At 39.8% G+C, this 12,853-nt stretch overlaps 1 protein-coding gene across 2 annotated transcripts in view; it reads right to left on the reverse strand.

The window, feature by feature from the left end:
* Positions 1-821: 821 nt before the first annotated feature.
* The window catches only part of trip4 (thyroid hormone receptor interactor 4), a 76,352-nt gene continuing 64,320 nt past the window's right edge, over positions 822-12,853 (reverse strand). For both annotated transcript variants that reach the window (XM_038701799.1, XM_038701796.1), the window contains exon 13: positions 822-1,134. In XM_038701799.1, the coding sequence (XP_038557727.1) occupies positions 1,070-1,134 (65 nt within the window). In that variant the 3' untranslated portion in view covers positions 822-1,069. The remainder of the gene's footprint in view (positions 1,135-12,853) is intronic.

The raw sequence follows: 12,853 nt of genomic DNA on the forward strand, positions 1-12,853 counted from the left end.
CAAAAGGTCTTCGTTTTAATTGTGAAACGCTTAGAAACGATGACGCAGCCGCTCACGCTCGGCTCTTGCAAAGCAGAAACACGATGCTTCTGACCGGGTTTTTGACATGTATTGACATGTATTTTTATTAAAATATTATGTACGGTGCAAATAACACTTATTTGCCTACCCTTGTACTGTGCATGTCACCGTTTAGGCTACTTTGCAACGACTCCCGGTCTGTTTTCCCGCGCCACACTCCTATGTTACATTCATAACAGTCCCAGCTCGTTATTGGTGCATGCAAAAAAAAAGAAAAATTAAAAAAATGGTCTGATGCTTCGTCTGTATTTATTTATTCTTTCGCCAAATCTTCTGTATCTACGGAATAGACCATCTACTTCCTGTTTACACTAGCAGGCGCATGCCCAGTGTACCTGAAAGGGCCTTGGCTGTGCGTTTTCAGTCGTTTTAATGTAGACAGAGATCAACTCCAAAACGCAGCTAAAACGCTGGTGTGGACGGAGATCATATTCGTTTAAATTCTCCGTTTGTAAACTAAAACGGAGTAGTGTGAATGGGGCCTAAATATGGTCTTAGGTGTGAGAAGGATAATGACAGGCCTGCCCATGATGACGAGGAGAGTAGAACATGATTTCTCTTGTGGTAAAGCTAAAATATTTTTCTCTGTTGTCTCTGAAAATGGGAAAATTAAAACATATTCAAGACATTTGTATTAGTTTATCTCTAGTGCTTTGAGAAACCAGTACATCATAACATGTTCTAGAAGATTGCATTCTTATTTATTAACACATCTAAATCGGAATAAGAGAAGCACAAAATGAAACCTGAGGGTCTTTTTATTTCTGCAAACAATCGAATGGAGACAAAGCAAAATGTAGAAATTTGTCAGAATGATTATACATCATGTACTGCATACAATATTCAGCTGGAAATGATATGTCATCATGGACAACTAATCCAATGTAGAGACAAACCAGTGGAGTATGTAGCCATTCTTTTGGAAACACAATTTTCCATGTTCCCGTGAGATCAGATTGTTTTTCCTCTTCAGTTTCTCCTCTTGACGTCACTCTGCAGCTAATGGGACGAGCCCCTTCTTGGCACCCTGGTGGTAGTGACTCTCCAGCTTCCCTGTGAGAGAAAGGAGGTGAAAGGGAAGGGTGGGAGGGGAGAAAAGAGGAAGGGATGAATCAAAACACCATCAAAGGGACAGAGTGACCTTTCTGAAAGCTCAAGGCCCGCTGATTAGAGGTGGCCGTGGATAGACAGTGGAGAGAGAGAGAGAGAGTGACAAAGAGATGATGAAGCCTGTAATTCCACGCCAAAGTGCGGTTAGCCACAGCCTTTGTTGGCAGCAAATTAAGGTGTCCATCAACAATAAAGATGTACATTCGGTATAATATAATAGTAACAGAGGCCACACATACAAATGATGTCTTTATATGCTGTAGTTAAAACACTAACACTGAATAATACTGAGGTACAAGTTAATGCACCAATTACATACATACATACAACATTACAGCAAGACAATTCAGTCCTCCAAAACTGTCATTGCATTCATACATACACTAATCCCTCAGATAAATAGGTGTGGGATCAGATAGTGGATAAGCCGATGGCATACAAGTTATCATGAGCATAAAAATAGACACTGCAATGATTTTCAGCTGGAAAGTAAAAATTATTTATGTACACAGTAAATAGTAGGCGGCCTAATACTGATCCTTGTGGAACACCTTTATCAGCTGTCTTAATTTGAAACCACCAGCAGCAACAGTCTGATGGGATTTTACTTGGTGTAAGCAGAACAATCAAAACCAACAGAAAGCAGGAAATGTGCCGTCAGTAGTAACTAATTAACATTACACTAAACAATCGTTTCTCAGTCCACTCCCCTTTGATTTATTCAAGGAATGTTAATGTCTGTGCATGTTTCTTAGTCTGCCAAGAATGTAACAGTCAAGGGTTTCTTCATTAATATATTTGTTTTGATTATATAGCAGAGCCAGCTAACAGCACCTGCACAAACTTGCTGATCAGCAGACATGTCCATTAAACAGTAGCCTCCATTGTTGCGAGAATTTCTAAGGTTATAATTTATTGCTCACTAATTCATGTGAACCTGAGATGAGAATGTTGAAAACAGCTGAGAATCTCAAAGAGGGATTTATCAAGTGGCTATTTATATAAATGCTTGTAGCTATGGTGAATAAACAAAACCCCTGCAGCTACTGACCGGAGCTGACCTTCTCATCTACTGTAACTGACACCTTTCTCTCTCAATACAGCATTCCCAATATCACTCACATTTCAAATCCCTTCATTACAGCTCACTCTCCCAAACTATGTTCTGCTGCTTTGTCTTTTTCTGTGCAGAGCAACCTGGGCTGGGTTTTGATAACCTGTGTTGACCCCGTCCTTAACTGCAAGGCAAATAATAACTCTCTGTCTCGCTGCCTAACACAAGTCTCCTGCTTGTCAAGCCACCACATTAGCTGGCTGTTTTCTCCATGGCTGAGGCAAGGGAAAAAATGATATAAGTGTGACAGGCAGGGGTGGTGGTTGTCACTTGTGCTTTCTTTTCATGTTGTCACGTTATGGCTGAACTCTGTGGGTAGTAGCAGCATTAACAAGGTGTTTAGGAGAAGTGCTGTTTGCTCACCATTTCCAAGCCTGTCTGAATGGCTGTCAGTGTCTGCCTGTTCTGCCAGGAGCAAGTGCTGTTTAGGTGTGGAAACACCTCTGGAATTTTTGGGTGAATGTAGCCAAAAATTTATTCAAGATTAGTTTAATGATAAATCCACCAACAGGACAGAATAACAGAAATGCATCATAGGTTAAAAAAGCTTTTTTTGACACATTCACCAGACAAGAGTAGTTCCAATCTTGCATACATTTTAGGGGGAAATAAATATTACATGTTAAGGCCCCAATAACTACATCATAAAATACATGATGGCAGCTGAACTCCGAAGGACTGGAGTCAAAGTGGTGTTGTGCCAGCATAAGCAGACTTTATTTTCTGAGAAATGCACTATTGCTTCAACTCCTCTAACTTGTTCAGCCCCTTCTTGCTTCCATTTGGGTGTTGTGTGAGTGTGCGTTGGAGTCAGTATTGTGGAAAATTGGCTCTGGCAGTTTTCCTTGTCATGACACAATGACATTTCTGTGCAATGCTGTGTATCAGCATATATGAAGAGAAACTGATTATATAAGTCAAGCACTCACTGAATGAGCATTTAGCAGTTATACTGTGTTAGCTCCATATGCATCATAGCATAATAAAACCTCTTCAACTTTAAGCCAAGGATGCTGAAATAAAAATAAAAATACTTCTAAAAATACATTTTGCCAGGAGTATTAACCCTATTGAAGTGAAAGATCAGACATGTTTGGTTTGCAAAAATGAACAGGAGAAAATACATTTAAACCACAATACTACACAAAGCTGTAAACACAATGCTGCCGTTGTAAAGTGGTTAAACAGTTACCTATTCATACTTCCAGCAGACAAGGGGCAACATTAGCATATTCAAAGTCAGTGCCACCTGCCAAATGTAAGTTCGCTATTCACTCTGTTTTTGTCTTCAACTCCACAGAAAAATATCTGGCTCTTTAGCCATGCTCCACTATGTTCACCAGCCAGTTGGCAGGTGGCTTACAAACGTAAGCGGCGAGAGTGAACCATAAGAGTTATGGCCAGAAAACCAAACCAACAAGGGCGGAGGAAGCACTGAAGGGAGGGGTATATTTGTTTGGCAGTTGAGTTCAAATATCAACCTCAATAATAATTTTTTCAGAATCATTTACTCTCCCTTTAAAGGTTCAAGTGTGTAATATTTCTGAGGATCTATTGACAGAAATGCAATCTAAGATCCATAACTATGTTTTCAGTGGTGTGTAAAAACCTTACATAATAAACCATTATGTTTTTATTACCTTATGAATGGAATAAGCCATTAATATCTACATAACCGCGGACACCCCCTTCCATGGATGTCGCCATGTTGCATTGTCATGTTTCTACAGTAGCTGAAAACGGACAAACAGCGCTACAGAGTGCTTTTCGTCTCTACGTTCTTCTTGTTCTACCTCAGTGCAGACACAAGTTTTGAATCATTAGATGGTGGATGAGAATAAAAGCCATTATATTGACTTTTATTGACATGTTGTTTGGTTAGCTCAGTATGTAAAGTGCAGGACTTGCAAGGGTTGAGTGTTCGATCCCACCTCGGAATGATTTTTTTTTTCTCTCTTCAACAAATAGATTCTCCAGTAAATGTTTCTCAGATCACGGCATGTGCTGCAATGTTTTTTTTTCTGTGTTTGATCCACATCCATAAACCTACGGACAATTTTCCCAGTATCTCCAGGCAGAGGACATTTAGGGGAATCACGTTCTCTAACGGCTCTTTCAAAGTTGTATCAAGCAGGCTACAGACTCTTTTAATGTCATTCAGAATCTCAAAGTAAAAGCTCAGTTCAACTCCAAATATAGCATTACAGTAAACAAACTTCTCACACTTTTATTTTGTAGGCAAAACCACTAAAGAGGAAGTGATTATGTGAGTAACTGTTGTTGTCAAAGTATTTATTGTTTATTTATATTCTTTGCCACTATCAAAGCACCATAATCTGGCAGCGGGCCAGATATTATTGATAGCCAGCAGTTTTGGCGAGGATACATAATCACAGAGAGAATTAATGTGTTTCCCTTGTCAATGTTTGTATAAACCTTATCTATATGTGGTGATGGTACAGTGGATAAGACACATGCCTTTGGTGTGAGAGACCCGGGTTCAAGTCCACTGTAGCATGTGTCCCTGAGCAAGACACTTAACCCCTAGTTGCTCCAGAGGTGTGCGACCTCTGACATATATAGCAATTGTAAATCACTTTGGATAAAAGCGTCAGCTAAATGAATAAATATAAATGTAGAATCTAATGTGTGGTTTATAATGTGGTGCAGAAACAGTGACAATGTTACACACTGTTGACTTACATTTTCCATGTTATCTGTCAGTGACCAAGTCACAATAATATATGGGCTTACTGAATAATTAAGTAAATATAATTACTTAATATATCTACCTAAAGAAACCTCATTTCTTGACTGGCTACTCTCTGCTGTCTCAGAAGAGACACCTTTGAAAGGGTAGGGGGCAGTGGTAGATTGGAAAGATGGTTGCAATTCACAACCCTCACCACTAGATGCCACTAAATCTTACACACTGAACCTTTAAAGGACTGAATGTTGGAAATTACATAGTAGTTTTCTTATGCAACTGTTGAACTGAGAAGTGACCTTTAGGCAATTTCCTAAAAGTAATAAAATACACATTTAAAGCAAAATGTTTGTGAGTTGGCACCTGTATCATTTCATAGTGTAATGTTAATTCACTGCTATTGTAAATAAGGACAGCTGTACACGGGTACAGCTAACAAGTCCACAATTTTTCTTGTACAGCCAAACATCAAACAAGTGCGACAACACAAGACATACTAATATTACTTACTAATCCAACTGTGAACACAGAAAGAATGCCAGCTTGGCATCTGTCTTGCAGCCCATCAGCTCTTTTAGCTCACATCGAGGAAAAGTCAGTCTGATATTTACTCTTGTCCGGTCTCTTGCTCGATCATTCTCTCTTTTTCTCTTCCTCTGACAACATCTTCTGTCTCTTCGAAGCTTTTGCCACAATATCCATACTGAGAATACCAAGCTAGCTTCTTCTTATGGTTAGCTTACAGAAGAGTCTTGTTGGTGTGTAATGTGGTGTCCTAAACCATTACACAGTTGTCACAAAAGGTTTCCTGCACGGGATTCTAATGCAACAGGACAGAGTGACAATGACAGAGACGCCATTCACCCTATTACAAGTCACTGTACCATCAAAATGATTTTGAAGCGGTTATTTTAAGATAACATTACTACATAATGTTGCTTTAAGTGAAACATGGAGATAATGAGGTACTGTTCAACTGTCCACGAAGGACCAAGGACAACAGCAGCAGCAGCAACAACAACAACAACAACAACAACAACAGTGGAGTACAGTAAGCGGGCACTGTCATAGGGAGCATTCTTTGGTTGTATGAACAAGTCAGACTCATTATATTCACCAGGAGAGTCAATCCAGCAATGTTACATATTCCATGGGTGAAGGCGACTTTTGCTAATGGCTGGGGAGCTGCTGAGCTGTCGCATTTCAGAAAAGGTGCTGCGGAGCTGAGAGAGCTGGAGGGAATGCAAGTAAAAGTGGGGGAGGGGGGGTGAGTGAAGGAGTGGGTGGAAAAAACAGAGAGACAGCAAAAATGAGACAGAAGGGATGAGGAGAGGGAGGGAGAGAGGGAGGGGTGCTGGGAGAAAGGGATACAGATAGGAGGACAGCGAGAGAGGCAGAGAGAGGAGAAATAGAAAGGCTGGCCCATCGATTGGCTGAGATAATTTCCCATTGATTGCTGCACTGTTTGGAGATTGCTGGAGAAAGGTTTATTGCCCACATGCTGCAGCTGGGGAGGAGGCCATAAAATAAGCACAGGTTGTCTGCAGAGGGCTAGCTCTCCATCATCAATACCGTAAAACACACTCCTGAACACACACTCAGCCACACAGACACTACACTTGGATACTCTCCTTACATATTCACAGATATGACTGCATGCGTGCTATTCCCATTACACGTAATGGGAGAATACAGCTCATCACTGATGGAAAATGCACTCACATAATCCCTTGAAAATCCAGGGGCAGTAGTGCAAAGAGTATTTATTAGACTGAAATAGAGGTCCATTGACATCCTCCCTGACATCAATAACATGCAGGCCCATCCTCATCCTTGCAATAATAATCACAAGAATAATTGGCTGGTTGCTGTTTCTCTTTCTGTGAGAGTAGCTGCCTACGCACTGAAGAATAAAAAGGCTGAATTTTGTATTCCATCTTTTTATTACACACTGGTCCCAATGCACCTGGATAATAAACCTAGAACAGCTATGCATATACACTTTAACCACATGTTGATACACTGTCTGATGACACACTTTGACATAAGGAAATTACTTCATGCCTACAAATGATGACACAGAAAAGAAAGTTAAAAGTGGAGCACCACAAGCTCTGTGATTGAATGTAACACCTTCAACAGTATCTGTTACATCGATTCCCACTGGGCTCCCACAATAACCAATTCAGAGACTATCACAAGTATACTGCCAGGAGAGTAAAAAGAAGTTCAGGGTGAAAAAGCTTTAACAATCTGAAACTAAGGAGCATGGTGTCAAGAAATAGATGGGACGACACATTTTGCAACAGTGCATTTTACACATCTGAATTTTATAGGAAAGCTCTTATGAACTGATGAATCTTCAGTTCACACGCTTATTTTGGGGGGTGTGATAGATAAACCTGGTGTTACTCTAAAGGCACTCAGCCCTAAGCCCAATTATTCACAAAGAAAACATTCATGAAAAGTAGTCACAAATGAATAGTTTCATCTTTAAACAAGGAGTCTACCGCTATGCCATTCAGATTAATAACAAAAACAAACAAACAAACATGAATTTTGCATTTGGTATGATGTCATTATATAGCCTGACCTTGTCTCTGTGTCCCTGTCTAGGGGAAACTAGGGTTGGTTGGTACTCGTTTGACTCTTTGCCGTATTTCTCTGGCATAATTTATTCCAATTATAACAAGCGGCAAATGAAAGGTCAGCTATATATAAATATGTTTTGATGTACACGTATGTTTTCTAAAACTGATCATTTGTGATTAAAGTCATGTTGTGCATTTGTGTAAACCAGCTCCATCATGGGATTGGGTAGGGCCCAACATTTGACCTTAAAACAGATGTTTAATTTATTAATAACAAAATTATTGCAGGCCTTATCCGTTAACATAATTTAGAATACCTATGTTAACAAAGCTTGCTGCAGTCAATACAGCTAAAATGTTTCTGAGAAATCATACTTGGCAGTTGTATTTCCCATATTTCAGTAAGCACAACTGGTCCAGTTCATGATAAATCTAATAGGTTTTTAAAAAAGCCTTCATTCTAGTTTCAGCTCAGCAACACTGCCCTTTTATCTTCTTTTCCTTATCTGGCCTCATCTTAGCACACCTCCAGCTGAAGTCATTCTGCATGTGAAACCAAGCCGACAGCCTTGAGCACTGCGAGAAAGTGGATGTGTACAAAAACCCCGGTAGCCAGGGGAGAACAGCAAGAGGGGAGGGGGAGATGGATTCCCATCTTGCTGTTAGTCACACCTAATTTACATTCCCTTCCTGTGCTGCCAAGCTGGTGAATTTACAAGTGGATAGAGAAGGTGCTGTTTGAGACTTGTGTTGGCATGCTGTTTGCAAGGGGTTAGGGAGAAGCATGAACCATGCTTCCCACTGCAGAGAAAACAGTCTCTCTCCATCTCTTGGTCCAAACCTCCCTGCCTGAAGCTGTTTTCACAGACACTGAGGGGCTGTAATGGCTGAGTGATTTCTTCAACCAACAGCGAGCTGCTGAACCGGTTTAGTCACGCACATGACAGTTCGTCACAACTCTACGCTACAGAACCAGTGTCTGACAAGTCGGGGACAGCAAAGGTAGTGCTAGTTGTTCGGCGGATGGGGAGTAGTGAGGAGTTGGTGACAACAGGTTTATATCAGTGCTTCCAAAATTCAATGCAAACTAGAACATATATTGTGCCTGCTATCAGTTCATTATGAAAGACTTTTTCTACTTTTTTGATACAGAAGACAGTATGTGGTCTTTTATTCAGAACATTTTTGATAATTAATAGAAATTTAAAATTTCCTTCAGGAAGAAAACCTACTGGCTACTATTTGTGGTATGTATTTTATCTGCTGCATTATAATCTGCCCACACCTCCCTATTAACTGATTTAACTGATTTTGTTCCACTTGAAAAAAATAAGATTGATCTTTGAGTTAATTTGGCAGCTCCTTTAATCAGTCCTTTAATTGAAAAGCAGTTTTTCACTGCCTTTAGAGTTTCAGAGCAGCACTTTGTCTTTGATGTATATATTGGCCTTGTAGGTTATGAAGTGAAGCTTGTATTTAGAGAGTTTGCAGTTCACACAGCCTGACAACCAGGTAAAATCTGAATGTGTTGATCCTCAACAACCTCAGAGTTTAAGGGCTTTCCGTTGAGGTGCAAACTTCAACTGCTTATTGGCAGTTAACGCAAGACTTCAGTTGTTCTGGTCAACTCCCAAATGTGGATCTTTGTAAATGTTTCATTGCCAAGCAGCGTGTTGCTATCAATAAACTACAATTCTATGCTGGAAAAGCATAGAATCCAACACCAAACAGTTTGCTTTAGTGTATAAATGTCTTATATTTCATGGTTTAATACCTTTTCCTACACTACAAAGTTAAACAAAACAAATTGTGATTATTTTGTGGAAAAAGAAGCCTGTTGACAGTAATCAATCTAATTGTGTGAGCTTGAATTGATTGATTACATGCTGGAGGCTATTCTTTGTGTAAAACTAAATACATCAGGGAGCGGTACTGTGGTTCAGTTTCCAAAACAAATGCAACCTTGGTTGATGATTATTACTTAGGATACTGCTGACAATGTGGTTATAATTTTAAAACGTCAACATTTTTCCAAGTTACGGTCAAGTTATATCAGATATGCTCACAAGAGTCCAAGTCTCTGAGCAAGAGTCCAAGTCAAGTCTCAAGTCTCTGAGCAAGAGTCCAAGTCAAGTTTCAAGTCACTTGTAGTTATAATGAATGTTGTATCACCTACTGCGTTCAATCCAGGCTGCTTATAAAACTGCACAGCTATAAGGAATTCTGTAACTGTAACCTGTTTTTTACTTACATCTTGTTTTTTACTTAAACATGTAACCTGTTTGCAGCAAACGTTAAAAATTAACGCGATGGCAGCCAGCGGGACGTAAATGATTACGTTAATCGACTAGGCTACCACAAGTTTTTCATTCATCTCTTCATAACGAACGACAGTCGGAGTTGACCTCTCGTAGGTCGCAGCTAAAGCAAGAAGAAAGCTGACGTTATATGACCAATGCTGAGATAAACATGTTTACTAACCTCAGGTTACTAACCTATTTTGCGTTCAGAGCTTCTTTGTTTGGGCCTTGTTGTATGAAGTTTTAAAGCCAAAGTTTAAGATGATTTGCACAGCAGCTCTCTCACTTGCGGCCGCGTGCAGCTCAGCTGATACTATGTGTAACGTAGGCAGGATATAGGTAATGGAGGGAGGGGAATAACAGCAAGCTCATCAGACGTTTTTTTCTAAAAATAAACATTGTTCACGAATCCCGCACCTCGAGTCCGAGTTGAGTCTGAAGTCTTCTGAGAACGAGTCTCAAGTCGAGTCTGAAGTCACTGTGTGTGCGGCTTAAGTTGGACTCCAGTCCGAGTCTCAAACTGGAGTCCCCATCTCTGGGTTATATTTACAGGCCACAACACAAATTTGATGCTGAATGTACTGGACATAAAAATGATTCTCCTCTCACCTGATGTCATGGCTCCCATCTCTATGCACTTGGCTCTAGCAATTGTCTTTCCCTCTCTCATACCCCACATTCATACTGCAAACATACAACGTAAACAACTTCCCAAAAATCGCGTTATTCCTGTGAAGCTGAACAACCATTAAAGTTCTGCTGATGTGTGAACAGTTTAAAGTCTATCAGCGAAACAATGCTGGACATGATTGAACCTTTTGGAGTCATTGACTGTCAACAGCCAATCAGATATCCTGGAAAGTACAAAATTTATTTAATCTATTTAGTCCCCTGAAATTTAAGAAATTAATATTCATCATAATTTTTTGTTATTATGTTCATGGGATTTTAATAATAATGTACTGGCGTTTCTACCCTAAGCTCCCCCAAAACACATCCGTGGCAGCTTGAGACTACACAGTGCACAGAAGAGAAATTTAAGCTTCTTTCTTTAGTCATAATAAACAAAGTTGCTCACAGACTGAATGCGCGTTGTTTAAACTAACTGTAAGCATTTCCCATTATCTCGTTATTGCCACTTGTGGCCAAAATGGCCACTGTTAATCAAGATTTATATTTTAATCTATAAAGTGTTCAGTATGGATGAAACTAGGGCTGCAGCTAACGATGATTTTAGTACTCAAAACTTCTATAGATTATTTCATTGATTCATCGATGCATTGTTTAAGAAGTACTTTTGCTTGGTAGCGGCGTGGCCCCCAACCCCGGTAATGGGATCAACTGTCTACGTTGATAGATGATAGATATTTATTAGTCCTTTCGAGAATTTATAGTGTGTCATACAGCAAACATCAGACCAACAACATCAACAACCAGACAACTGCTTTACCAACACAAACAACACCCGTGTGTTATACAAGATATACTAAGCAGCTCCCAGTTAACTCATGACTGTGACGTTATGACCCAAACTCACGGCCCAACCAGGAGAACAACAAACGCATGTGTATACATTATCAGCTGAGGACTGCGGCTTACTTTGGCTAGCCTTCAACTCAACAATCAATCATGATTTCAGTTAAATGCTAAAGTTGCTGTTACTGTTACCTTGTCTGTGGTCCGCTGGCAGAACATCAGGTGCTTTCTGATCACGTGCCGTCGTGCTGTTGCGGTAGGGTAGGCCACATAAGTTTTGTTTTACAGTAGACAGACTGTAACATTACAGAGTTGTCGTTTTCTTTTAGCTTAAAATAATCCCATACTTTGGACACTTTCTTCTTTGTCCCTCGCTAGTCTCTCTCTTCCTCCACTTTGCAAACAGCGCCTTCATAATCAATGTGTTCCCACAGGTAAATGTGATGTGCGACAGTAATAAATGTCCGTGCAAAACAGTGTACTATATAGTTATATGGATTAAACAAAGCCTCAATGCATCAATGCATTTTAATAATCGATTTAATCAATGTAATCGATGAATCGTTTCAGCTCTAGAAGAAACAGTTACCGGTTTAATGATAAACCAGTGTAAAATTCCTGATGGTTAGTATTACTGTTACAAATTTTGATTAACATTAAAACAGTGTTTAATTCCTGCGCTTTGAAAAACTCTTGGTAAATACTGTCCAACATCAACCAAAGTTAGCAACAGTCTCCCAGAGGCTTTTCTTTGGATCAATGACAACATGATAGAGGGCAGTGACAGCGCTCTGGAGATTACTCAACCTTTCTGAAGTTTGGTTGTATTTTTTTTTTTTGAGCTCAATGCATAATCATGCATGGGACTTGGGAAACTGTGATGGTTTGTCTTTTTTTTGGAACAATTTCAGCACATTTTAACACTACCCCCCGATAATACTGATAACAGTGGTAATTTTGGTCACTGGATGTAATGTTGAAGCATTTACCTGAACCACAGCGTACACAGTTGGTGAACCTAATTAAAGGTTATCCCTGTCTGTTTGCAGATATTCCATCTCGCACCCACTTTATTGAGCATGATATTGATGTGGGGGATGCCCAACCAGTCAAGCAATGCTTTTATCGTATGTCCCCAGACAAGCGTGAGAATCTAGAAGCAGAAGTCACATATATGGTGGAAAATAACATAGCAGAACCTTGTGCATCTAGTTGGTCTTCTCCATGCTTACTGGTAAAGAAAGTGACCAAGCCTGACTCTTTTCCATTACCACGTATGGAGGATTGTGTCGATCAGGTTGGCTCTGCTAAGTTTGTCAGTAAATTTGACCTACTGAAAGGTTATTGGCAGGTTCATTATTTTATTAGGTTTTATTTTATATTTATTTATATATTATATTTTATTAGGTCATTATTTAGGTTATTGGCAGGTTCACCTAGGGCTAGGGAGATAGCTGCCTTTGTAACACCAAGT

The sequence above is a fragment of the Micropterus salmoides genome, unplaced genomic scaffold, assembly GCF_014851395.1.
Source record: "Micropterus salmoides isolate LMB-PRFRI ecotype aquatic unplaced genomic scaffold, ASM1485139v1 Ms_hic_scaffold_6, whole genome shotgun sequence".
In the NCBI taxonomy this organism is placed as follows: domain Eukaryota; kingdom Metazoa; phylum Chordata; class Actinopteri; order Centrarchiformes; family Centrarchidae; genus Micropterus; species Micropterus salmoides.